Source organism: Vicugna pacos, chromosome 23 (assembly GCF_048564905.1).
Source record: "Vicugna pacos chromosome 23, VicPac4, whole genome shotgun sequence".
Classification (NCBI taxonomy): domain Eukaryota; kingdom Metazoa; phylum Chordata; class Mammalia; order Artiodactyla; family Camelidae; genus Vicugna; species Vicugna pacos.
Genome location: NC_133009.1, coordinates 16,072,137 through 16,099,718, shown reverse-complemented (window position 1 = coordinate 16,099,718; position 27,582 = coordinate 16,072,137). Strand labels below are relative to the sequence as shown.

General features: G+C 36.3%; 1 protein-coding gene across 1 annotated transcript in view; it reads left to right on the top strand.

The window, feature by feature from the left end:
• Positions 1-27,582, top strand: part of HMCN1 (hemicentin 1) — a 400,921-nt gene that overhangs the window by 305,391 nt on the left and 67,948 nt on the right. The window contains exons 56-72 of the mRNA XM_006198786.4: positions 675-862; positions 2,674-2,770; positions 6,278-6,439; positions 7,130-7,243; positions 7,358-7,560; positions 7,858-7,939; positions 8,046-8,177; positions 8,526-8,675; positions 10,882-11,041; positions 13,374-13,498; positions 13,731-13,914; positions 14,519-14,616; positions 15,450-15,728; positions 17,444-17,640; positions 20,958-21,039; positions 22,603-22,739; positions 26,476-26,617. Of these exons, the coding sequence (XP_006198848.1) occupies positions 675-862; positions 2,674-2,770; positions 6,278-6,439; positions 7,130-7,243; positions 7,358-7,560; positions 7,858-7,939; positions 8,046-8,177; positions 8,526-8,675; positions 10,882-11,041; positions 13,374-13,498; positions 13,731-13,914; positions 14,519-14,616; positions 15,450-15,728; positions 17,444-17,640; positions 20,958-21,039; positions 22,603-22,739; positions 26,476-26,617 (2,532 nt within the window). The remainder of the gene's footprint in view (positions 1-674; positions 863-2,673; positions 2,771-6,277; positions 6,440-7,129; positions 7,244-7,357; positions 7,561-7,857; positions 7,940-8,045; positions 8,178-8,525; positions 8,676-10,881; positions 11,042-13,373; positions 13,499-13,730; positions 13,915-14,518; positions 14,617-15,449; positions 15,729-17,443; positions 17,641-20,957; positions 21,040-22,602; positions 22,740-26,475; positions 26,618-27,582) is intronic.

Here is a 27,582-nt window from a genome sequence, read left to right as displayed (position 1 = left end):
ATGTAGAAAGATGTAGAGCGTGACTCCCCAAACTTTAGTGTGCTTATGGATCACCTGCAGAGTTTGTTAAAATACAAACTTCTTGGCCCCTTCTAGGGATGCCCTTTGAGGAAGTCTGAATTGGCCCCCAAAATCTGCATTTGTAGCCAAGCTCCCAGGTGATACTTATCGTGATACCACTGGTACTGAGTCTGGGGAAACACACTCTGAGTAACCCAGATGATTCCCTTGCAGATGAGACCAAATCTGTACATTTTAAATACACTTTTAAGATTTACCTGGTTCGTCTAGATGACCAAGTAGACTTAATTACTAATTTGTGCGGATGCTACTTGCAAGTATGTTTGCAAACCCAAAGGGCACAGTGGAAGGGGCTGAGAGAGAAACCAGACAAGGTATATTGGGGAAGAATTGGGATTGACCTAAATGGGAATGAAGCTGTGGGAAGAATTAGTCCAGGATAGGTGAAGAGAGGGAAGAGAATAAAACCAAATTCACATAATTTTTATGACAACCCTCATTTATTAGTGTAAAATGTTACTTCAGGATCATGGTTTCTTCTTAAACTTTTGCTCCTCTATTTTCTAAAACTTCCTAAAGTTGTCAGAAAATGAGAATAACTTAGAAGAGACTTTATTTCCCGTCATTATCTCTTTGTTACAATCTCTCATCAGTGCCGCCGGTTATCAAGGGAGCAAATAGTGATCTCCCTGAGGAGGTCACCGTGCTGGTGGACAAGAGTGTGCTGATGGAGTGTCTCTCCAGTGGCAGCCCCGTACCAAGGAATTCCTGGCAAAAAGATGGGCAGCCCTTGCTAGAGGATGAGCATCATAAATTTCTATCCAATGGAAGAATTCTGCAGGTAAAAGTAAAAAATCTAATTCTAAAATAGCTATTTGACTTTGTATTTTATACTTGTCTCTTTAAAATTTAAGCTTACTTTTATTGGTTTATATATATTTGTAAAAATCACCAACTATAAGAAAGATATAAAATAAAATTCTTCATTTCATTCCCCCATCAGAGGTGAGCAGTTACCTCTAATTAACATATTCTTCCAGAAGCTATCTGTACATTAAACACATGTACCTCCCCCGTAAATTTACTGCAATATGGCCTTTATGATAAAAACCACATTAATAGCAAATTATTATAGAGGGAAAGAGGATGGGAAGGGATAAATTTGGGAGTTTGAGATTTGCCAGTGATAACCACTATATATAAAAATAGATAAAAAACAAATTTCTTCTGTATAGCACAGGGAAATGCATTCAACATCTTTTAATAAATAACCTTTAGTGAAAAAATATGAAAACAAATATACGAATATATATACATGACTAGGACATTATGCTGTACACTAGAAATCGACACATTGTAACCGACTATACATCAAAAAAAAGCAAATTATTATAATCCTTTGCATTGCATATTTCTGATGGTAAAATTCTAGGTGATATAAGGGTCCCTAGATGCTAAAATGTGTCCTATATTGCAAAGAATTGATAATAATAAATAATAATGCAAATCACATAAATATCCAGAGTTATTGTTCACTTACGGGCATGTCTATCTTTTTCAAGTGTCCTAAAAGGAAGTTAGGCACTTATAGAAGTAACACCAACTCTCTTTGGTTAGGATACAACCTAATAAATTATTTCTTGAACGTATAAATGATGTTTTGTAAACCCAAGAATCTAAGCATCACTATCAGTATATCCAACACAGTACAGAGTTCATGAAGTTCTTTATTTTAAAAAAAGTATTAGGTTCACTTCCTGTAAATAAGCTTGAATTATCAAAGTATCTTCTAAACATTAGTGACTTTTTCTATTTGATGATCATACCACCTCGAGCAAAATACTGAAAGGTTTCTGTGTCTTGGGCCAAAAGATATATAAGTGGATAGAAATTTCTGCATAATGAAAAAGAAAATATAACTACTATATTAACTGTTACTGCATGAAATGAACCACTTCAAAACAATGACTTAAACCAATAAGCATTTATTTAGCTCACAGCTCTTCTAGTTGCTGGGTGATTGCTTTGGTCTCAGTCTTACTAATTGTCCGTATCCTGTGGATTGAGTAAGAGGCTCTGCTGGTCTTGGCTGGGTGCTCACACATGTCTGAGGCCTCAGTTGCACTAACGGGGTTGACTCTTGCCCATGTGACCTCTCACCCTCTAGCAGGCTAATCCTGGCTCCCTCCCATGGCAATGGCAGGGTTCCAAACGAGTGAGGAGAAATGCGCAATGCCTTTTCAGGCCTAGATTTGCAGTGGAACACTGTCGCTCCCATCACGTTCTATTTGGTTGAAGCCAGTCACAAGACCAACACGAATTCCACATCTTTACCCCACTTCCTGATGGGAGGAAGTTCAAAGTCACATTGCCGTGGGTATGGCTAGGAAAGTGGGAGAATGATTGGGGACGTTTAGTAGTCAGTATACCGCAAGTATGTGTAAAATTGCCTTTTCTGACTAGTAATCTTTACAAATATTTATTTGACTGACTTGACTAATAAAAGTCAGCATCAGCACGATTACATACAAAATTTTTTTCTTATGTTCATCTGGTATCAACTAGAAAGAATATGTATTGTTTCTTCTCAAAAATTGACAAGTTGCTTTATAAAAAATTTCAGTTGGAATTTCTTCATTTTTTTCCCCTTAGATTCTAAATACTCGAATAACAGATATCGGCAGGTATGTGTGTATTGCTGAGAACACAGCTGGAAGTGCCAAAAAATATTTTAACCTCAATGTTCATGGTAAGAGCTCATTTCCAAAAACATCTGTTAGGGTATATTTGAAAAAGCAGGAAAACTGTGTTTTAGATTATGTTGGCTTATTTTGTATTTCTTAACTTGAACAATGTGTGGAGCCTGCATTCATTCAGTCTCTCTCCCTTTTTCTTCCTACCACAGCTTGTAGGATTTACAAAGTACAAATCTTTTAGGAAGTCTGTTTTTATACTATTTCAGTCCCTCAAGAGAAAGTAATTACTCCTACCTATTTGAAAGTAAAACAGAATCAAAATTTGAAATCCCAAAGATTACAAATTTATATAAAGTTAGAACCAAATGTAGCTCTTCTACTCATTAAAAAAACATATATATCCATTAGTTCTGACTGGAACCAGCTTCAGCCCTAAGTTGTAGAATTCATGTTGAGTTACGTCCTCTAGTACCTAATATGCTCCCTGAAGAAGAAAAAGTCACTTTTGTGGAGTTAAATAATTCCTAAAAACCATCAGTACACCTAATTCACTCATCAGATTTTTAAGTTCGTGATAAATGGTAGACACTCTGTAAATACTAATTTTTTGCTAAAACAGCAGTTGGAGGACTACCTTAAATAGTTTTATTTTCATGATGCCCAGCTGCTTCCAGAATATTAAATTGAAAATAGTGAACAATCATTATAAGAGATTTTTGTTACATGTGTGACTCATAGGCAAAATTCTAGTAGCTCATTTTGGAAATAGCTGGAATTTGACATTTCATGAAAAATGTCTTCCTTCAGGAGACTTCTATTTAGCGTAATGGACATTCTTTTTTGGTGTGATACGTAGGGAGTACTGGTGTCCAGCAATGTTGCGTGTTTCTGCAGGAGATACTTGAAGCACTTTTATCTTTGTATTCCCAGTGCTTGGCAAGATTTTTTTTTTTAATGAGTAAATCTGACCCAAACAGCAACAATGTGCTGTGAACTCCCAGGAGGAATGAATTAAACAAATATGATCATTGTGAAAGCACACATTCTCATCTGTAAAGTGCAGTAGAACAAATGGTGAAAAATAAAAATGATTATTTTTCCTGATTCCCCAAGGCAGAATTAATTTTTCCTCCCTTAGGTTATCAAAAGCATCTTGTTAAATACCCCAGTTTTAGCAGTTACATATGTTACCTTGTTACCTTTATGTGTCTGTGTCTTCACCTCTGTCCCATACCTTTATCATCAATGCTGTAGGCGTTGGTCATTCTGACGGCTCTTGGTCTTCCTAGACCCTCAAGTCGTGGTAGTGACTAAATAAATACTTGTTGTTCCCTTATTTTATTTCCCTGATACCTGTTTCCTCTTCTTAATACATAGCAAAAACGCCTGAACTGGGAGCCTTGTGTGACTTGAAAAGCAGCAGCCTCTAGTGTTAACCACTAAGAATTAGAGTTTAGGAGGGGGTTTCCCCTTTCATCAGTTCATGGCATCTTGAGCTCCTGACTGCAGCCAGGAACGCATACTTAAATATTGGGAGATTCATTTGGGGAAGAAACAATTTAAATTATTCTCATTTAAAAATACCATTTGTTATCTTTTCCTACAACAATGCTCGCTTCTTTTGGACTCTGACCTTCAGAGTTTTTTCCAACCCTCTGTGTCTTTCCTTCACATCCAGCTTAGCTTTCAGGGAACACCGTATCAATCCCTTCTGCTGGGCCCACGTCTTCTCAGTGCTCTTGCTCCATAAAAGCTCAGCTGTGCATTCAGTGACACAGCGTGCTGACTGCTTGATAGTGACCAGGCGCTGAGCCAAGTGTTTTATTTATTTATTTTATTTAACTATCTTGATAACCCCAGCTGGTTGGTACTATTTTATACCTCTTTTACCAAGGGGAAAAAACTGAGGCTCAGTGAGAGTAAGTAACAGGCCCAAAGTTACACATCTGGCAAATACAGAACCAGGATGTTAACTGCGGTGGTCTGAATCTGGAGGTTGTAAACTTAGCTGCTTTGCTGTGTTACCTCTCACTAAATCCCATCCCTGCACCCAGGTAGCTAATCATGGCTGGAGGAACTCTGGGTGCCGGGAATACTGGTGTCACTGCAAATTCATAGGTACAAGCTTGCACTGAGCCCTCCATACTGCCTGGGCTCCTCCTCGTGTCTCTACTCCACAGTGACTCTCTCTCACCACCTCCCCTCTCCTTGGATGTCAGATGGTCCCTGTTTTCATCAGCTCCAGTAGCCATAGCAAAACACCAGAGACCACATGGCTTAAACAACAGAAGTTCATTTTCTCAGCATTCTGGAGCATGGAAAGTCTGAGATCAAGGTTCCAGCAGAGTTCATTTTCTGGTGAAGGTTCTTTCCGGCTTGCAGATGACCACTTTGTCCTCACAAGGCCTCTCCAGTGATCATGCCTGGACAGAAAAGCGAGGAAGCTCACCCGGATCTCTTTTTATAAGGACAATAATCCTACAGGATCAGGGCAACCCCGTAATGACCTCATTTAACTTTCAAACTTCCTTAAAGGCCCTTTAAATACAGTCACACTGGGAGTTAGGGCTTCAGAGTATGAATTGGGTGGGGGGAATATTCGGTTAACAACGGTCTTGCCTTCACTCTCACTTTTACCCCGTGCATGCCCTTACCTCCTGTTTTACGGGGAAAAGAGAAGGCATATCCCAGAAACCACTGCAAATTCCTACCATCAAATCAAAAATGCTAGCTTATCTGTTACCACCACTTTGTCCTTCCTTTGTTACAACACAAGGTAGAGGCACTTCTCCACCTGCCAGAGACCAAAGGCTAACTTAACTCTAGATCCCTGGTCGCTGACTTTTCAAAAATCACACAGATGCTTCCTTTTCAGTATTGAAATCCTCACTTTCACTAGCTTCTTCCCAGGAGTGCATGAATGTACTTGTCTCTTCCCTCTTTAATTAAGGGGAAAAAAACTCTCCCTCATTATTCTCATCAGCTGCCTCCCCTTTTCCCTGTTTTCAAAGCCCCCTGCCCTGATAGCTGTATATATTTACTGTTTCCATTGCTTACCCCCACTCTCCTCTCCCACCACTGCACACCCAGTTCCATCCCCACAACTCCGATGAAACTCCTCACTGAGTTCATGAGATGACATCAGAAGTCCATCCGGCATTTTCCCGACTTCAGCATTCTCACTTTCGAGCAGTTGACATTCTTGAGCATTTGACTCTTTCAAAAGTTCTCTTCTTTTGGCTTTTGGGACACTCCCCCCACCCTGCTTGTTTACATCTTGCCTTTCCAGTCTCTGATTCTCAAAGTTGTCTTTGCTACTTCCTCATTTTCTACTTGCCTTGGAAAATTCTAGTGTTTTCTTCCAGCTGGGAAATACAGAACTGATGGGCATGGGTTTGATGAAGGCATTAGGGAATTCTAAGAAGAAAGACAGTGAAATAATTAAGAGTATCATTAATTCACTGCTTTAGCAGAGTGCGATGATTGGTCTTATATTAATAAATTAGGGTATGTGTTACTGATAATATCAGATTTCACTTTTTAATATATTTCTATTACAGTTCCTCCAAGTGTCATTGGTCCCAACCCTGAAAATCTCACTGTTGTGGTGAACAATTTCATCTCTCTGACCTGTGAGGTGTCTGGTTTTCCACCTCCCGATCTCAGCTGGCTCAAGAATGAGCAGCCCATCAAGCTAAACACAAATGCTCTCATCGTGCCTGGTGAGGAGCCTGATACTCCTACAAAGTGGGCAACGCTTTCTCGTTATTCTTTAATACAAATGGCATGTCAACTTAGTCTCTTTCCAGACTTTTGTCTTGCTCTGTTTCTTTGTTCACATTGAATGCCTCTCAGCCATTTGGGGTCAGATTGTATAGACTTCTGTGATTTTAGCAGGAATGTATAGTACTGGGCTCTACTTCAAGAAATTGTGAAATTGAGAAACAGAACTGCTGAGTAATTCCTTGGAGGTGGTAGACCAGTAAATAGGGCTTTCTTTGCATAAATTCACTGGTGGTTTTTCATCAGTCCTAAAGCTTCTTGAGGATAAACAGACCTACGGACAGAGAGCCACTTCTGCACTGTGGGAGATTTAAACCCAGAAAATACTTGTTAATATGTTTTCACTCTAGTACAATTACTGTTTGCTCACTAGAATCTACATCAGTCAGTTTTACTCTCCATGTTTGGCTACTGGAGAGAAAATTTTATTAATTTCTTCTGAAGTAGAATAAATAATAAAGGAAAGGTCAAAGGAAACTGATTCAGTTCTTTCATTTTAAATATGAAATGCTTCTATACAAACTTTCCTTTAAGGAAAAGGATATATTTTGCCATTTATCTTACTGATTAAAAAGGTTACTACAACACCCTCTATGCCACTCTTCAGTTTGTTTTCTACTTGCCCCCAGGTGGTCGAACCTTACAAATCATCCGGGCCAAGGTATCTGACGGTGGCGAATACACCTGTATAGCTATCAACCAAGCTGGTGAAAGCAAGAAAAAAGTTTCCCTGACCGTTTATGGTTTGTTTTTGCTATTCGCAGAAGATTCTTTTATTTATAAGCCGATATTAGGTATTCTTTATCTCAGCATCGTAATGAAAAAAAAAATCCTCTGTTCTTATTTTCTTCCTTCAGTGCCCCCAAGCATTAAAGATCATGGCAGCGAATCTCTTTCTGTAGTTAATGTAAGAGAGGGGACCTCAGTGTCATTGGAGTGTGAATCAAACGCTGTCCCACCTCCAGTCATCACCTGGTACAAGAATGGGCGGATGGTAACAGAGTCTCCTCACCTGGAGGTTTTGGCAGATGGACAGATGCTGCACATCAAGAAAGCTCAGGTGCATCTTTCATTCTTGTTTGTGTGTCATGACTCCTTGGTGGGATTATGGAAGAGAGCACTGAAAGTTGCATATTCCCATTACTACAGTGAAAAATGTATTTTCACTAAAAAATAACATCATCACTGCCATTATCCTCCTCATTTTTCATTTTAAAAAAAAGGCAGGGTTGTAGAAGGCAATTAGGACTGGGGCATCGGCACATAAAGATGACTGATGATTTAATCAACACTCGACCAGTGTGATTGGTCATCTGTAACTTAATGGAGCACATACAATAGTATCTTTTTCTTTTAGGTATCTGACACAGGCCAGTATGTATGTAGAGCTATAAATGTAGCAGGACGGGATGATAAAAATTTCCACCTCAATGTATATGGTGAGCATCTGCCTCTAATACAAGTCTTTTTCCCCCAGATATGCAAATGAAAGAAAGTGTCCTGAATTCGCTGAATGAGGACACATGATCTTCTGTCTTTTTACAGTGCCACCCAGTATTGATGGGCCTGGAAAAGAAGTCATTGTGGAGACAATCAGCAATCCTGTGACCTTAACGTGTGATGCCACTGGAATCCCACCTCCCACGATAGCGTGGTTGAAGAACCACAAACCCATAGGTAATGTAGCTGTGCATTTTTTAATGATTCTTTTCTTTTGCTCTTAATTCACTAGATTAATAAACTAGTACATGTTCCGTGTTACGCACATAGCTGTGTTCGGTTCAGAAAGCCTAGTATACCATAACATAAGCTTACAAAATAGACTCATAAAGTGATTATTCATTTTATAGAGATTTTTTCTCTTTTCCTTCTTCAAAAGAGGCTCTCGTTTAAAATAAAAAATCCAAAGGAAGAACTTTTAAGAAATACATTTATCACATGAAGCAAGACATTTTTATGGTGGACTGCAGAGATGTGAAAATAAAAGCTCTTTTATGTTTTGTTTTGCTTTGTTTCCACCTATAGAAAATTCTGACTCACTTGAAGTTCATATTTTGTCTGGAGGTAGCAAACTCCAAATTGCTCGGTCTCAGCATTCAGATAGTGGAAACTATACATGCATTGCATCAAATACGGAGGGGAGAGCACAGAAAAATTACATGCTTTCGATTCAAGGTATGTGGTGTACACTGTGACCTGTCAATTTTTTTTTTATCCCATTCTATCTATAGTACAGAGTAAGTGCACATCTAAATAGATCATGTATAATTGATTCAAAATATTTTTGCATGTTTTGGATATTTTTTCTTTTTGCATTTTATTGAGATATAATAGATGTAAAGAACTATTACATTTAGGGTGTACAGCATAATGATTTGACTTATAAAGTATCTTAAGAAATAACTTTAGATAAACAAAAAATATTGTCAATGTTCTGTCCTGCATTTACCAATAGATAGTATTTTCATGAAAATGAACATAAATGTGGGGAAAAGAATAGTAGAAATTTCAAAATCTATTCTCATGGTTCCTGAAATGAGTGCCTTCATATATGAGTATCCTAATGAATGACTTATTTAAAACTGGCATAACTTATTTTGATACTAAGCCTATAGGTCTGTTCCTATTTACATAGATAAGTAAGATTTAATTCATAAGGAGAGTTCTAACTACTGGTTGTGGATTGAGTAAATTTTAAGTAAGCACGAATCTTATACTGTTTGGGGTGGCGTGAATCTTAGCACTCATTTAGGAGGTGTTAATTCATCCAACAAATACTTAATTACCACCTACTATGTTCCAGCATAGGATTGCACACTGCAGGGAGAATTTGCATCATTTTGATTTTCAGTAAGCCTTTGGTTGTTACTTCTGGCCAAATGTTTAAATTGAAATGGAAATCTAACTTGAAACTAAGTTGAAATGCTTGGTTTTTTCAATTTTATTACAGTTACTATGAAAAAAATTTCTCATAAGCTATAAATGTAGTTGTGAATATTATATACCTGTTGTGTGCTCTGCTAAAAGCTAAAATTGAAATTTTTTTCCAGTTTTATTTGAGATCTGATTGACGTATCACATTGTGTAGGTTTAAGGTGTGCAGCATAACGATTTGATACATGTATATATTGCAAAATGATCACCACAGTAAAATTAGTTAAAATTGATCACCTAAAAATTGAAATTAAAGAAAAATTGAGATAATCTATGATTATCAGTGGTTTTCCCTATTATTGATGCTTTAAGATTTCAGAAGCAAAAAGGGAAAAGTATGTATATAGAGATTCACCATCAGAAATTGCATGTTAAGTATATTTAATGCATTAATAATAATAGAGGCCAATCATGGGGTCTGTGGTATGACCAAAGATTTTACCAGACTTTTTAATATAAGTTATTATGTCTTAGGACTAGAAATTATGTATGCACATAGGATCTAGTCTGTGCTTTTCCTATATTAGACACTCACTATAGGATGTCTCATTGACATTCTTACTGATTCAACTTCGTTAGTAAATCTAAATTCTACAGACTTGGTGTAATTATGATGATCTTCTGGACTACTAAAGTGGGATTTGGAGGTATTAAGCAGTGGTGTGCTGGTAAATATTTAACAACTGACTTTGCAGACCAAAAGGTCTTGATTTCTACTAATCGTGTGTCAGTTTCTGTGGTGTAAATTTTCCCACAGTGGCCCATTTCAAGCTACCAATGTGGTGGCACTGAACATGGAATCAGAAAGATGTGGAAAATTGGCTCCTGCAAGCTGGTGGGAACTGCCTCCAACACAGCACTCTTAATTATTTAGAGGAAGAATTTAAACTTGTTTCTGTCTAATATTATTGTCAATATTTTTATTACACATAGTTCTTCACTGAATCATTACAGTGAAAAACAAAGACGGCTAGAAAAAGAGAACAGAAATGACTGACTTTTGAAACCAATAGCAAAATATGCTGTTCAGAATAAATAATGTTATAGAGAAAGAAATAACCAACTTAAATACTTTTCTCAGACTTTTATGCCAAAATTTTATAAAACAGATTCTCCTGGACTGTTTTAATTCTGAGCCATCTATTGAGGATTTAATCCAAGAGTGATTCCATTTGTCCAGGAAGGGTGTCCATGAGGTAGATTTGTCACCAACTCCCATGACCAAATAATTATATCAACTTACAAATATAACAGGGCTATTGAAGTGGTTCCTCTACCCTATTCCTCATTTTAAAATAATTTATAGCAATAACATGAGTTTGATCTTAAATCACAACCTAAGAAGAATATGAAATACAAATGGCATATTGTTCTGTGATTCTGCTGTATTCGTTAGAATTTATATTCTTGTGCCTTGATAATTAAAGTCTTAATTATTCCTCCAAAGTTCCTCCAGATATTGCTGGTGCTGAAATTCCAAGTGAAATCAGCGTCCTTCTCGGGGAAAATGTTGAGCTGGTCTGCAACGCAAATGGCATTCCTACCCCACTTCTTCAATGGCTTAGAGATGGAAAGCCCATAGCTAACAGTGAAACAGAAAGAATCCAGTATGTGTAAAAAGAATCTTTGCATCATTAATTATAAGGTCTTCTGCAATGCTTTATGCGTCAAATTTCACATGAATAATAGCAAATTTGATCTCTTTGGAACTTGGCTGTCATTGTTTTCAGAAAGAAAAAGGATAAAATTTTGGAGAGTTGGACACAGAAATTCTCCCTGGATAATCACTAACATGTATTTGTGTATGTGTGTGTATGTGTTCCCTGTCCATCAATTCTGTTATAAAATCTTTTCACACATTCATTCCTACGAGTGTTAGTTAACTGTTCTAGATTTTATTCCCCTTATTTTAGAATGTTTATACCAAAGTCATGTCATAAGATAATTAGTTCTTTCCTGCTAACATCAAACCAGTTTTATCCTATAAAAGATTCATCAGGCACCTCTTAAATATGATTTTGTGTCCTGAAATTTCCAAACCAACGAACATGCCATAGTGCTTGGCTCATTTTGAGAAAAGGTACAATACCATCGTAACCTGGTTCATTCATTGTAGTGATTTGTCCAAATCCTGTTTTCAGCTGACACTTTTACCCATGCTGCAAATCACATAGAGACAGAATGAATATGTGGTAAGGTCTTCCTGCTACTTTCAAAACCAAATGCCTTTAGAAGGCAAATCCAGAATTCTACACTCCTCTACCTTATTTCATCACAAGGCCTCCTTGCATACACATACCAGAGTAATTGTAACTATTGGAGGAATATATACATAAGCAGGCATTTATTAAATATATTGCAAATTTTATGATTTTGAACCAATATTTTAAATTTAAGGCTTTGGAATGTATTTTCTAGTCGATGAATTGAAGATACATAATATAAAGAAAGATAAATATATGTTAGTTTCTTTGAAGTCATTTTATGTTAAAATTTAGATATGTGTCTCCTTTACAAGATTTGGTAAATTGTCAAATGGTATTTCAGTTTAGAGATACATTTTGAGTTTTATATCTCTGATGTGAGCATTTCTGAATAGTTAACAAATATTTAATTATTTCTATTCAATCAGCTGATATCAACCCTATTCCAAACCAAGTCCCAGATAGTTGGTGGGACCTAACGATCTTCTATAAGATAATATTTGTTCCTAGGAATTTAGAATCTATCACTTCTCTTACATTAAGATCCCAAATATACTTATTCTTATATCTACTTTATTATTTTTTTTTATTTTGTGGGGAGGTAGCTAGGTTTATGTTTTTAGAGGAGGTACTGGGGATTGAACCTAGGACCTCGTGCATGCTAAGCATGCACTCTACCTCTTAAGCTATGCCCTCCCCACTACTTTATTATTTATTTCCAGCTCCACAATATGTATAGGTTTGTAAGTGGGCCAGTTTGTCAGTCAAATTAAGTAGTTTTTCCAAAGTCAACTTACTGCGTTCCTTTGGTCGTGGCAACTTGCTGTTTTGTTTATTCATATGGCTAAATTCATGGGATTTTAAAATCAACATTTTGGAAAAGAAAAAGTAAAATAGACACAGATAATAAAATTGTAATTCTCAGTAACTATATTTGATAACATAATATAGTAGAAATGGAGTATTTACTTTTGACACTGGGAGAATCTAATGAAATCACTATTGTAAGAATAACTGTAGATGGCAATTTAATCTCTTTATAAAACAGAGGAAGTTTTATTTGATAATTAATGGAGTGCGAAGAGAATCAATAATGTAATAAATATTGTTGAGACCCTAATTGTATGGTTATTATTCACTATTAAGTTATTCAAAGGAAAAGCTTTAGCAATTTGAAGAAAAAATTTTATGACCCTGAAGTACCCATTCATGCTACTAAGTTGTTGTCACTGTTTAAAAAAATTATTCTATCCTACTCCTCATTAAGAGTATTACTAAGTTGTTTATAGATGGACTTTTTTACTTTAATTTCTCATTTTAACATTCTTAAATGGTTATAGCAGAATTTTTGTAATTTTCACTTAATTCAAACCTTATGTTGGAAACTAAGGATAAAACATTCTAACTCTGAGAAAAACAAGTCTGCCTATGACCCGGATTGAAAAGTTCCTAACATGAGTTTGTTCATTTCCTTTTTTCTCATAAGGAGGCAGTGGATCTATGAGACCCATTACTGTAGAAGTGTAGTTGGTTGCCTGAAATCTCCATCAGTTTCACTAGCTCTGACTTTAATAGGCTTCTGTGTACTGAGTGAAAAAGATTTGAACCATTACATCCAAGATGGAGATTCATTTTAGGGTGGTATTTTTTCTTTTAAGAACATAGTAGTCTGGAGTGAGTTTTAAGAACTAGATCTGTGTAAATCATCTCTGTGCCTCTGTTATCTTTTCTCTAGGGTGACTGCAGATGGCAGCATGTTAAACATTGATGGTGCTCTCCCATCTGACACGGGGAAATACATGTGTGTCGCTACTAATCCTGCTGGAGAAGAAGACCGAATTTTTAACTTGAATGTCTATGGTAGATATGAAATTTCACCCTCTTTTAACTGTGCTACCTTAGTAACCTATCAGAAGAAATTTTGAAGGTCCAGCAGTAGGTGTCTAAAACATTCAGCTCTAAAATCAGATGTCTTTGTTTCCTTTTGGGATACAAAGCAGAAGTATGGGCACATGTAGTTGAAATGATTTGAACTAGTAATACATGCCCCCCCACCACCTTCTCTCTCTCTCTCCTTTTCTTCATGACATAGTTCCTCCTGCAATTAGGGGAAATAAAGAAGAAGCAGAGAAATTAATGGCTTTGGTGGATACATCAGTAAATATTGAATGCAGAGCCACAGGGACGCCTCCACCACAGATTAACTGGCTGAAGAATGGGCTTCCTCTGCCTCTATCCTCCCACATCCGGTTGCTGTCTGGAGGGCACGTTATCAGGTCAGATTTAACTGTGTGTGATTTGCTAGGCAGATCAGGTCACTGTGATTATAGACTTTTAACGTCCTCTAAACAGTGTTTTTAAAGTGTTTTATACTATTGTGTGTTTGTTTCCATTTCAGTATTTTTTAGAAGAGGGAGTATGGCAGAAGTGAAATTGGGATGGTTTATTACTCTTATTTAAGTGCTCGTGTTTTAGTAAGTTTGCATAAAATAGATCTTTCAAAGACAGATACAGCCGTCACATACCCATTTTTCAGTAACTACTATTTTAGCAAAAATTATATACGGCAAAATGATAAGAAGATGCTATTACAGTTGTGATTTTCATGCCAGCATTGTTCTCTATTAATACGTATTTGAAAAATACTTAACCTCTCTAATTGCACTGTATTTTCAGTGGCTTACTCTTAGTGTCTAATCAACTTTGTAGAATAAATTGCATTTGAGGCATCTGTATAATGTGATGGATGGTTATAAGCTTTATAACTAAAATTTCCCCAAATAAATCACCTTCTGTAAACTCTATGTAAATCACAAGTATTGTATTTGGATATGTTGAATGAGATCTAATTATGAAATGTGGGGTCCAACTGTTTTTCAGGATTGTGAGAGCTCAGGTGTCTGATGTTGCTCTGTACACTTGTGTGGCCTCCAACAGAGCTGGGGTGGATAATAAGCATTACAGTCTTCAAGTTTTGGGTATGTCACCAGAAGTGACCCTAGTACTATACTCTATGTCCAGTGTCATTTAAATGTCAGCGTGTCAGGAAGGAGTGCAGAGTGTGTCAGGAAGAAGGGCAGAGTGCACTTTCTCCCAAGGGGTGCATATGGGTTGGCACATACCATCCTGTCAAAATACTTTTCTAACTTGGAATTTTGCACTAAATGAAGTCTAAAATGTTTATAGAGCATGTCAATCCAGACACAAGAGTAGTCTTTTCTGACAAAGAGAAAGTTAAAATATTTACAATATGAATGGATATGTGCATATATACTATATATCTGTGTGTATGTGTAGTTACAGGTAGGACTCAAAACATTCCACTTCTGAATTATTAAGGTTTGCTAGTCTGGATTTCACAATCCCCAGGAATACTTCAGAACAGTTAAGTAACAATTTACGCCTGAAAATTATTTATATTGGATTATATAAAACTTACTCTAGAACTTGTCATTTTATTTATTCCACATTAAGTGGTTGGAAATGTACTTCTGGACTAACATATATGATAACCAATTAAAGGGAAAAACCAAGATGTTTAAAAATGGCCTAAATCTAAAACACATTTAATTCAGCATATTCTACAAGGAAAGAGTCCTAAGGTCTTATTGCTAATATTTTAGAAGGTTAATAATTGGCCTACATAACACATGTTTTTATAGTAAAGTCATCAATTAATTGCACGCAATTTTAAATTCTCTATAGATTGTGGAAATACGTAGAATTAATTGAACTATTTAAACTTTTTAATCTATATTGATCTCAAGTTATAACAGACATATAAATTTTTCCTGTTTTGTTTTCTGTATAGTACCACCAAATCTGGACAATGGGATGGGAACAGAGGAAGTCACAATTGTCAAAGGTAGTTCCACCTCCATGACATGCTTTACTGATGGAACCCCAAGTCCCAGGATGACCTGGCTTAGAGATGGCCAGCCTCTGGGACTTGATACCCATCTGTCAATAAGCACTCAAGGAATGGTCCTTCAGCTCATCAAAGCAGAAACTGAAGATTCTGGAAGGTACACCTGCATTGCCTCAAATGAAGCCGGAGAAGTAAGCAAACACTTTATCCTGAAGGTCCTTGGTAAGTAAACATTCAGTAATTGGGAAATGATAATCAAGACTTAATAAATAAGCATAATTCTTAGAGTCATTTGCTATGGGACAAAATTTGTAAAAACTTCACTGTACTTCATAGTTCTGTTTTAAAATTTACCTAGGTTTACTTTTACCTGAAGTATGTTAAATTTAAATTATTGTTTCTTATCTATCTAAAAAAAATGGACACTCATACTTGTAAAACATTAGTCACTGACAAAGTCATACAACCAACTGATAAGTAGTTTTTTAACTTTTTCCAAGAACTAAACTCACATCTGATAAAAGTAATTAAATGGAAAAGCTTAATATCTGTACTGTTCTATGTTATTCCAAACAGCTTTTAAATGATCCAATCTGTAGATTATAGTTATAATGGTCATTTCAAATAGTCTAGTCTATTTACTCTTGTTTGCATTAAAATAAATATTTTAAATGTGTATTCCAGTGTTCTACATGCAAACAAATAGCATAAAGAGAAACACATCTTTTCCTTGTTAAAAAATTTTGACTTTGGAAGAGAAATGAAAATGAATGAAATGAACTATTTCAATAATCAATAATTTCGGGGAGTTTTGTTTATTTTTTTCACTGTGATGGAGGTAAAACCTCAGGCTCCTTACATTTTGTTCTAACAAAATGCATCTCACAAGGAACAATAAGAATTTTGGCAAGAGTCTAGCCAAGTGTCTTCAGGATGCCTTATAATCTTTCTCATAGTACCTATTACAATTTTAATTATTTGTGATATACTTATTTTAGAGATTTGCTCAAATCCACTAACCTAATAATATTTGGAGCCAGGATTCCAATGCAGGCTATTTGATGCTATGTCCTCTGCTGTGAACCTTTGTTCTAAACTATGTGCCTGATTTAAAACAAACACACACACACACACACACACACACACAAAATCAGCAAGTCCTTGGTGCTGTCCAACAGCTATTTTGGCTGTCTTGTGAAATAGTAATCTGGAAATGTGCATAGAAAATTTGAAGGATCATTGTAAGGGAAATCTGTTTCAAAGTGATTCCTAAACTTAGGAATAGTTGGACTAACACGTTTAATGTTTCCTCCAAGTGTTTATAGATTCCTTAACATCCTCTTGAGGAAGGTGATTTAGAAGTATAAATAACCAAAAAAAAAGAGAGAAATTATTTCTTCCCAGACATAACAAACGTGTTTTATGCAGAAACAGTCTCCAAATGTACTATTTTTTCTTCTGCTTAGTCATTGTTTCCTTTTAACGTTCCCCAAGAAAAAGATGATAGCAAAATTCCATAACATTTGCCCATTGCTTTTGTAAAAACAATGGGTGTTTAAAGGTGCAAAAACACATTACTGTGTTTAAGTAGCTCTCTTTTAAAAATAGTACAGGATGGGTTTAGTTTTCATTGTCTTCAAATCTTTACAGTTAAGTAAGACCACTCTAATTATCTGAATCCCAATTCCTGAGCTATAATTACCTGTAATGGCTTGCTGTTTATTTCATGGTCTATTACAGTCATGATCCATCTCTTTTAAAATAGTGCCAGTGATAAATGATAACAACATCTAGGAATTATCATTTTGGTATCTAGTTCTAATAAATTTATTTTGTATGAACATAAATTTGAGTTGAATTTTAAAGTTTTTCTAATCTGCAGTATTGTATCCAACAGCAGATTTATTTTCTTGTTGTTTTTAATTCCTTTTAAATAGAACCACCTCATATCAATGGACCTGAAGAAGCTATGGAGTTATCAGTAATTGTTAATAATCCACTTGAACTTCCCTGCATTGCTTCTGGAATCCCAGCTCCTAAAATTACCTGGATGAAAGATGGACGGCCCCTTCCACAGATGGATCAGGTGCAAATTCTTGGAGGAGGAGAAGTACTTCGAATATCTAATGCTCAGGTAAGTTCAAAGTTCATACAGCTGTTTTATCCTAGGTTAAACTTCTCCTTTGCTAATGTATGAGAAATGTTAGAGAAATTGTCTTTGAATCTGAATGTATCACAGAACTCTGTAACTTTAGCAAGGGTAGATTGGTTCTATAACATGCATGATTGGGTAGACACTTACAAGGTAACATGATTAAAAGGAAATGAAATTATCCTATTAAACTCAGAAGAAAGCCAGATAACTGTCACATTAATTTTGCAAGTTTTCACAGTGCTGTAAGTGATCATGTATTTCCTAAAGCTCTTAATTTGTGCCGTGTAGCTCTTTACAGAACTGGCAGAAAGCTATCCAGAGTATGTATGTATGAGGCTTCAAAGAGCACTTTTGATCTCCAAAATGAACTAGTGGACATGAAAATCTGAAGACAGAATTTTTTTAAAAATGATCAATTCAATAAAAGTGACTGTTCTTTTAGTTTGTATTTAAGGAAATTAATCTGAAATGTAAATATATTAAAGAGAAATATGTCTGGGATGTCTTACTGTTACAGTATTCTGTTCTACTAACAAGGCAAACCTTATGTTACAGATATCCATATGCTTCCTACTGCACTCATCTGTAAACTGAGCATAAAAGTAGAAATAATATCATTTTTATGTACTTGGGCATTTAGAGATAATCTAACATGATGTGCTTAGACTGGTGCCACCAGCATGTAGTGATGCTGAAATGGAGTTAGAATTATTGTTGTTGCTGCTGCTTTTTATTTGCCTTATAATCATCATTTCTTTAAAAGTAGAATAACAACTTAGCTAATCATTTGTGTGCATTTTCACTGTAGAAAGAGGAAGGAAAGGGAGCTAGAAAAGAGAGCAAAGAATCATAAATCGTGTCAGTCTCATGTTCAGCTGTGGGTTCTATCACCCCATCATGATGGCTCTAGGAGGCAGTGTCTTTATACCCTTTATACAAATGTAGAAACAGACATGGAGAGATTAAGTAGTCGCTGGCCAAGTCATTAACGCTGCTCAGTGAGGAAGCTGGTCTCAGCCCTGGGTCTGGTGCAAATGCCTGGCCAGTGGAACTCAACCCAGTTCTTGTTTCTAACATTAAGGAGAACACACTGTCCCTCCCCATCTCCTCTCCGCCAAACATTTCAGTAATCCAGAGAAAGCTCAGGTCTAACTGTCAAACCACTTACTGAATCAAACCCCTTGCCTATTATAATGTCAACAGACCAAAAAGGAAGCAAAAGAATTTTGTAACATAAGGAATTGTATGGAGACAGGAAAGTGTATGGACTAGGACCATAAACATAAAAGAATCATGGTAAATAAAGCTTCAAGGGAAAGTTAAGGTCGCATTACATAGGCTCTTAAATGTAAGGATGAAAAGTTAAGTTACAACAAAGGAGGACAAAGTTTCCATGGAGTGTTACCCGGTGACACACATATACAAAGGTAATACCTGGGACATTTCTCAGCCTCCAAGACATTTCCAGTTGTCTAGGAGAAATAAAACTACACATTTGATAAAATTAGGGAAAGAAACAAGAAGAAAACCATTAAAAACATTAGAGAATTGAAACTTAAATATTATCAAGTCCCAAGACTGCTCTAAGTTCCTCTGCCCCTCTGTGTTTTCATAGCATTTGGGGTGTTATCTGTTATAGCACTTGTTACTAAATTATATTTTACTGACCTGAACTTTGTCTTTTTGTGTATGTACCTGTAACATAGCTGTACATGATACATAATGGATGCTTTGCAAATTCTAAATTATGTGGTAAAGACAAGAGTTTGCTAAGACATTTTCTGTCAGACCCTCACTCTGTGATTTATTCTGAAGGGGGAATAATTCTGTGAGCAAAAAGATTTGAAAAACTTCAGGTACTGTACCTTCCCCTCCTTTGTGAGACATAATGCCTGTCAACACCTCTGCAAAATCTTACTCTGAAGAAACCTGATCAACTATCACTTTTCAAACACCCTATTAACAAGACACACTTTAGAAAACGTGGCTACTAATAACTGTCGACATTCAGAAGGGCGTAAGTTGTCTGGAAATGTTTCTTGGAGATGGCAAGATTTAATAACAGTCATGAATCTGGGACATTGTGCTGTACACCAGAAATTGACACACTGTAACTGACTATACTTTAATTTAAAAAAAGAACAGTCATGAATGATGGTGCAAGTTTGACTAAGTCAAGATAAGTGTAGGGGGCAATATCATTTAGGAATAAACTGAGTTGGTGGAGTTGACTGTTAGAGGTTTTAAAGGTACAGTGAGAAACCCAGAAATTCTTCTCTGAGCAGTGGGGTGTCACTTTGAATTCTCAATTTAAGAATGATATGACTGTCATTCTTATAAAGTTGTATTGAATAGTTTTCCAAATGTACTCGTCTTACATTTTTTTCAAAGGAGTTTTTGCAACCTATTCAAAAGTTTTTCCATTACCTCTAAAGTCAGTTTTGAATGTAAGAATTTAAAAATTCCCAGGATTCTAGGACTGTTCAAGTAATGAAATAAATGAAAACAAAATTTTTCTGCTTTTCCGAAATATATTTTTCACAGTAATAAGATCATCTGTTTTCCAGAGCATACTTGACGCATGTATAAGCATTATATGTGTACACAACGTCAGACGTGAAGGAAGACTAACACCTCCAGTGGAAACTATGCATTGGGGAGTTTTAAAGAAATGTTTCTGGTTTCAGTCAGAAAATAGTAGATTTTTGCTGTCAACCTGACCTATTTACAGCCAAATTACATAATATAGCTGTTTTGTTTCACCATGTATGTCAAAGGTAGATTAAAAATGTCGTATTAATTAATGTGCTTTATTTAAGTACCTTGATGTTTTATTTACTTGCTTGTCTGTCTGGTTGATTGGCTGGTTAATATATTTTATTTTCTTCAGGAAGACTCCAGTAGAACTTCTCAGTCTGCAACTTTAATCCATAAATACTTAATTTCTTCAATAAATACTGAGTAGTATCTAATCTGTCAAGTATCATGCTGGGCCCTCTGTGTATCTCTCTTTTCTGAGATCATTAAATATGCCTAACATGCAAATATTCTGAGATCAAATACTAAAATCCTGTTAAATCTGTGTCAAGTAGATTTACATGTAACAGATGCCAAGCAATACTCAGTGTCAGAGTGCTAATCGCAAATGTTAGAACAGTTGAAAAATTTCAGTCCTTGTGTATCTTAATGATATCTTGCTTTGTGTGAGACTTTTATATTCATTCTAATGCATATTTATTCTCATCACCAAAACCAGCATGTTGACATTGTGTGATTCATTTCTTTGAATTTCGTAGGTGGAAGATACAGGAAGATTTACATGTCTGGCCTCCAGTCCTGCGGGAGACGATGATAAAGAATATTTAGTGAGAGTGCACGGTAAATTTGGCAGAATGTCCTGGAGTTTGACGTACACTGATACCTAATCAGAAGCTAATTTATGGAACGCAGGGTGACTACATAGCACATCATAGAGATTTGTTCATGTATCAGGAAATAAGTATTTTGCACATCTGATTTTTATATTTGGTCAAGGGCTTTGGGGAATAGTTTCATGGATTTTTGGGGTTATTTTGTTCCTGTACAAATAATTCATAGTCACTGATTTTAAATCACAGAATATAAAGTATGATAAAAACGAAAATAAAAATCATTCCTAATCCCACTACACAAAGGTAAGACCTTTTTACGTATAAATGTTTTGTCACAGAAATGCAATCATACAGCATGAAGTATTTAATTTTTTTATCTCACTTAGTAGTATGGTGAACATGTTTTCATGTCAAAAAATATATTCTTATAATACTACTTTTTAGTGATTGCATGATGTCCCACTTTATGAATATGCCATTATTTATTTAATACAGTCCTTATTTTGGATATTTAGGCTGTTTCTATGTTTTCACCAATATAAGCAACACTGTTAGAAATATCTTCTATATATGTTTTAGCCTGTTCCTTTAATTATTTTGTTTTGATGAATTGCTGTAAGCACACTTGCTTGATTACATGCACATATGTGTGCGCATGCACACCCGTACACATTTTAAGACCAAATTACCTTCTAGAAAAGTTAAGCCAATTAGACTGTGGCCAGTACTATTTTGACATAGAAATGCAAATTACTCTTCATGGGGAGAAACATTTAAAAAGCTTAACAGAAGATCTTTATAGCCCAAATGAGCAGGCATAGGGCTGGTATATTGTTTGAGGTCCCCCTCCCCCACTAGTCCTGCACACAAATTAGACCTGCCATTATTTGACAAGTAAATTGTGTATATAATTGAGTCATATAAAAAAGATACATTTTTAAATTGTGACATAGTTGATTCGCAATATTATATTAGTTTCAGGTGTATACCACAGTGATTCAAAATTTTTATAAATCATACTTCATTTAAAGTTATTATAAAATACTGACTATATTCAGTGTACTGTGTAATATATCCTTGTAGCTTATTTATTTTATACATAGTAGTTTGTATCTCTTAATCCTTTATCCCTATTTTACCCCTCTGCCTTTCTGCATGGTAATAAAAATGTATACATTTCTTTATATTATGATAGACAGACACTAATTTAGTAGTTTTAAAATACGATTTTCAGAGAAAGGTATTGCCACATGTAGACCTGGACAAGGAAACCTTTCTTCGTGCCTGAGTTTTCTTTACCTGTTAAATGGTAATAAAATGTGGTTATATTACTTCCCTATCATTCATGTAGCCATTGGAAGAATTCCATTAATGTATGTGAAGTACTGAATAAGGTTTTAAAAAAGCACTTCACTCTTTGTAATCACTGTACTATAAACTGAGTAATGTTTCAAGTTTATGCTTCTCATTTCATACAGCAGAAACAACATTCGTTGAACACCTAAGATAATCCAGATCGTTTTCCATCACGTTTGTTAAAAGCCTTTGGTGTATTTGTTCCCACACCCAGTACCCCCTAACATTGCTGGAACTGACGAGTCCCAGGATTTCACTGTGTTACGGAACAGGCAAGTGACACTGGAATGCAGATCGGATGCAGTGCCTCCACCTGTAATCACTTGGCTTAAAAATGGAGAACGATTACAGGTAAATCTTGCCAAGTTCCACAGATTTGTTTTGAGAAAAAAAAAAAAACACAAAACAGCTGAAAATCAGAGTCCCTGCTAGGCAAAGAGCATCAAGCTACTAGTTATTCAGCATTGCAGGAGTGGGCACAGAGTCCTTTAATCAGCCTTCTTTTCTCCACCTTTGCTGGGGTAGTTGGTAGCTAGTTATGAGTCAAAAGACGGGTATTTTCATTTAGACACTGTAAATTGGCCCAAATATGTGTCTCTTGGAGCCCATAAAGTTGGATTGAAACACTCAGCTATGTCTTTACTTGAGAAAGAAGAAATCATCAGGGTCTCAAGAGAACTGCCTGTCCTGCCAAGTCCCTAGGGCAAACCTGTTTCTGAATTTCCTTGGTCTAAACTTGGACCTCAGGAGTGATCCCAAGGATCTGGGTGACACCAGGAGGGTAGGACTGGAATTCTTGTAGAATGCAGTTACTGCCTGTCTCAAGGTTCCCGTGCTCAGGTGGTACCTGTCTGCGGTCACAGAGTCTCACACCCCAGGATCCTAAGCCTGTTAGGGTTGGCTTGACTTTGAATACTCTGATTGTCCTTAACCGAGTAGTTACTTATCCTTTTTTCCCTCCTTTGTTCTCCCTCATCCTGTTAGTGTAACCTATTGTGGCACACTATACCTAACTAAAAGGAAATTAGGTCCCTAATAGCCAAGGCAGAATGACTGCCGCCGCCACCAAAACACATAAACACCAAACACAGAGAGACTAGATTCTGAGGGTAACTTACATGTTAAATCGTCATGCATATCACTTAACACTCTCATGCCTCAGTTTCTCTGTTTATTGTGTACCTACTATAATGCCAGGCACTACGATTGCTACTGAGAGTAGACTTAATCTTCAAGGAGCTCACAGATTATTTGAAAATATACAGAAGTGAATCAAAGATTATGGAATTGATTCTGCTGATGAAGTATGTTAGAGGGATATACAGCATTTTATGGAAACAGAGAGAAGCAAGTAGCCCAGACTGAAGGGTAAAGACTAGCCCAAGGAAGCCTCTGGGAAAGGATGGGTTCAATTTAAATATTAGGTCAATGTTGAATGACAAAGAAGGGGATTCCACACATAGGTGATGGGCATGCACAAAGCCATTGCAGGAAAAGGAATGCTGCTGCCCCAGGAACTGCAAGTACCTTGATATGGCTGGAGTAGACCTTGATTAAAATCCTTTGATGATTCTCCATGAATTTCAGGATTCAGGGTAAACCATCCAGCTTGGCTTACAAAGCCCTTCATGCTCTGACTTTTCCTCCATAGTCTTGTCTCCCAAGTATGCCTTTTACTCTAAACCATTAGCTATCCAGATAGGGACTGAGTGAATGTTGATGATGGAGAAGTTCAAGCTAATCTCAGATGTGACTAAGTGATGTCAGTGTGGGGACAGGGTGAGTTGAACAGTTACGAAAAAAAGAGGTGAGTTAGGTGAGTTCAGTTTTAGATCTTTTGAGTTTGACTTACCTATATATTATCCAAGTGGAGATTCTAAAAAGCACTAAGAAATATGGGCCCATATTTCATCCAAAGCATCTTTCATTTGATGGTCCTCAATGGTATAACATGTTGCTGAAACCAGTGTTTTGTATGAGGTTGACCAGAAAGCACACAGTGTGAGACGACCTATAAATGAGAAGAAAGCCTACTGACAAAAGGTGAGCAGAGAAAGGAGAGAAGAATGGGACTGAGACAGAGAAATCAAGAGACAGGATTAAGTATAGGAGAGAGTGGTGTACTGAAAACCAAGGAAGGAGGAGGGAGTGGTTAACAGTCTGTGTTAAGATAAAAACTGAGTTGTGTCCATTGGCTTTGGCAATATATAAAAGTGATTAAAGTTCTGGACTGTGGTTCTTCAGTAGAGGGATCAAAGTAAGAGACAGGTTACAGTTGTTGGGGGAGTTAAAGAAGAGGAAGTGGAAATAATTGTGAACTGTTCTTTAAATATAAAAGAGATTTGTGGAGGAGGGTATAGCTCAGTGGTCAGAGTGAGTGCTTAGCATGCACGAGGTCTGGGTTCAATCCCTAGTACCTTCATTAGATAGATCGATAGATCAGTAGATCGATAGATTGACCGACCAAATTACCTGCCTTTCAAAAAAAAAAAAGAATTAAAATTTCTTAAAAGAGATTTATGTATGTTTATTTACTAAAAGAGATTGAAGATATAGGAAGAGAAAGAGAAGTTTACAGGGTATAGGTCAGATTGTGTTCAATGGAGAAGGAATTGGACCCTGATCACACAGGTCAAGAGATTAGTCTTGGACAGAAGGGTTGACCTTTTTTCCACAGAGCTGGGAAAATAGAAAGGAAGGTTGCATATTCATAAACAGGAGGAGGAGGGAGAAGTGCAGGCATCTGGCTTTGATTTTCTCAGTGGAGAAGGCAGCAAATTCATACCTGAGAGTGAAGTTCTATCTGAGGAAGTAAGTCAAATTTGGAAGAAACACTGGCAGTAAATGGAAAGAGAATTGGAGAAAATCGTAGTGAAACTGAGTAAGTTAGCAGAACTTACTGGTGTTCATGTAAGACATACATTCTGAGAATCAACTCTGAAATCCTGCTATACCCATATAAAAATTAAAAATTAAAGTATATTTTATAGAACTTGCCATACATGTTTAAGAAATCACTTATTTTCATCAGAGGTAATAAAAGTTTATTACTGATAGCCCCTATAGTGGCAATGAAAGGCCTAAAGAAAAATGTGTAGACTTTTAAAATAAATGGACCTGAACTATCTTAGCCTGAACAACTTTTTTCATTAGAAATATGTGTTTATCTAGGACAGAGCCGATATGATAGAAAAAGCTTATTTGGGCTCTTCCTGAAGTAGTCCCACTTCGGCACAATCAGAAAATATCAATCTTTGATGCTACCTGGCATTTTTTAAAGTTTATGAACAGTGCCCAGTTGGACTTAATAGCAGAGATTAGGTGTCATTATATTTCAGCATTTGATTTCAGTATAAGATCTCTATATTTTCATAATTCTTGGTCCCAAGTCAGGACACAAAATAAATGCTTAACAAATATTTACAGACTAAAATCATTTATTTACTTACTTAAAACATATTAAAGGATCGTTTTTCCTCTAAATTAACAAAAGTGAATTTATTAGTCAGTTTTAAGTGACAGAACTCAAACTCAAACCAACTTGAATGAAAAAGGAGGATATTTATTAGCTACAGTAATTGGTGAACTTAAGCTTTAGGCATTACTAGATCCAGAGGCTCTAATCATGTAATAGAACATCTGTGTCCTTTCTCTGAATCTCAGCTCAGCTTGTGTCTTCGATTCAGAGCAAGCTGTCCACACATGAGGATGCGGCGGCCGCCAGATTTATGTCATTCTCACTACCAGCGATTCCAGCAAAAATACGCCTTATTCCCCAACACTTCCAGCAGCGTCCTTCCGGGGGCCTCTGCTGGACCCAACTCGAGACCTGTCCATCCTTGAGTGGATTATTGTGGCCGTCACTGTGGAGAACTGGAGGCCCTGGCTGCACCACACTCATAGAACTAATTCCCAAGGTGTATTGGGTGACCCATGTGGCTAATTTGACACCAGGATAATGGTTGAGGGGAGCCAACAAAGGTACCAGGAGACAGGCACACTGCAGTTCACTGTAGTTATGTTTGAGGATGTAAAATAATGTTTTATATTTTATTTTCCTGACATTTTAATGGTAAATTTAATCCAGGCAACACCTCGAGTACGTATCCTATCTGGAGGGAGATACTTGCAAGTTAATAATGCAGAGCTGGGTGATACAGCCAATTATACCTGTGTTGCCAGCAACATTGCAGGAAAGACTACAAGAGAATTTATTCTCACTGTCAATGGTAAGAAAAATTAATCACTGTTTCACAATATTAAAATTTAGCCAAGGGCATTCAAAGAGATGATGACATCTTTGTTTTTTATGAGCATACTAAATGAATTCTTGTAATTATCTTATTTCTTCTGAAAAGACAACATGTGATATTTGTACAGTAGCTATGTTCAAACTAACTCAATTTCAGAAAGTAATTAAAGATACATTACTTTATCTTAGAGGATAATATGTGTACAGCTGTTAGCATATCCTGATGTTTTGTGTCATTTAGATCAGAGCCACTGGGAAAGTTAATACACTAAATCTCTGGATGACAAGTGACCAGTTATTTAATCGCCTTTATTAATGTCGGTGTTTGACTATGTGCCGGACAGAGACTGCCATAGGACTGTAATTTTCTCAAATATAAAATCTAAACACTAGAATTTGCCAAATTTCAGGAATATGATACATACTTTTCCCCCAAAACAGTCCCATTGGATTTTTAATATATGAAACTTTACAAGATATTGGGTGACCCATAGAGCTAATATCTCTAACACGAAAATTAAAATTTAAGTTTTCTATTCCCATATGAACTCAATGATTAATAAAATACATGCTCTGAGACTTGCATGATTAATCACAGATGTGCTTTTTGTTAAAAGAGCCCACTGCCTGTTCTTTACTTAAAGTGAAGTTGTTCCAGTGTTAACATTCTCTGACCATTATTTGGCCAAAGAGAAATAAGAAGTATCATCTTTAATTTGTGTCATACCAGAGCTGATCTTTATTCTCTTCAAGCCTCTCTCATAGAAAGGCAGATTTCGCACACCATATCAGGGATTTAAAATCCCCTTCCCCCATCTACTCTTCATTTTAAAATACATTTTAAAGTAAAATCTTAGCTTGAGTAAGACTTTGGGAATTCAACCCCAATTCTGTTAATACAAAAGTGAATTAGCTGCAGGCAAAGCCATACCTTGACTCAAA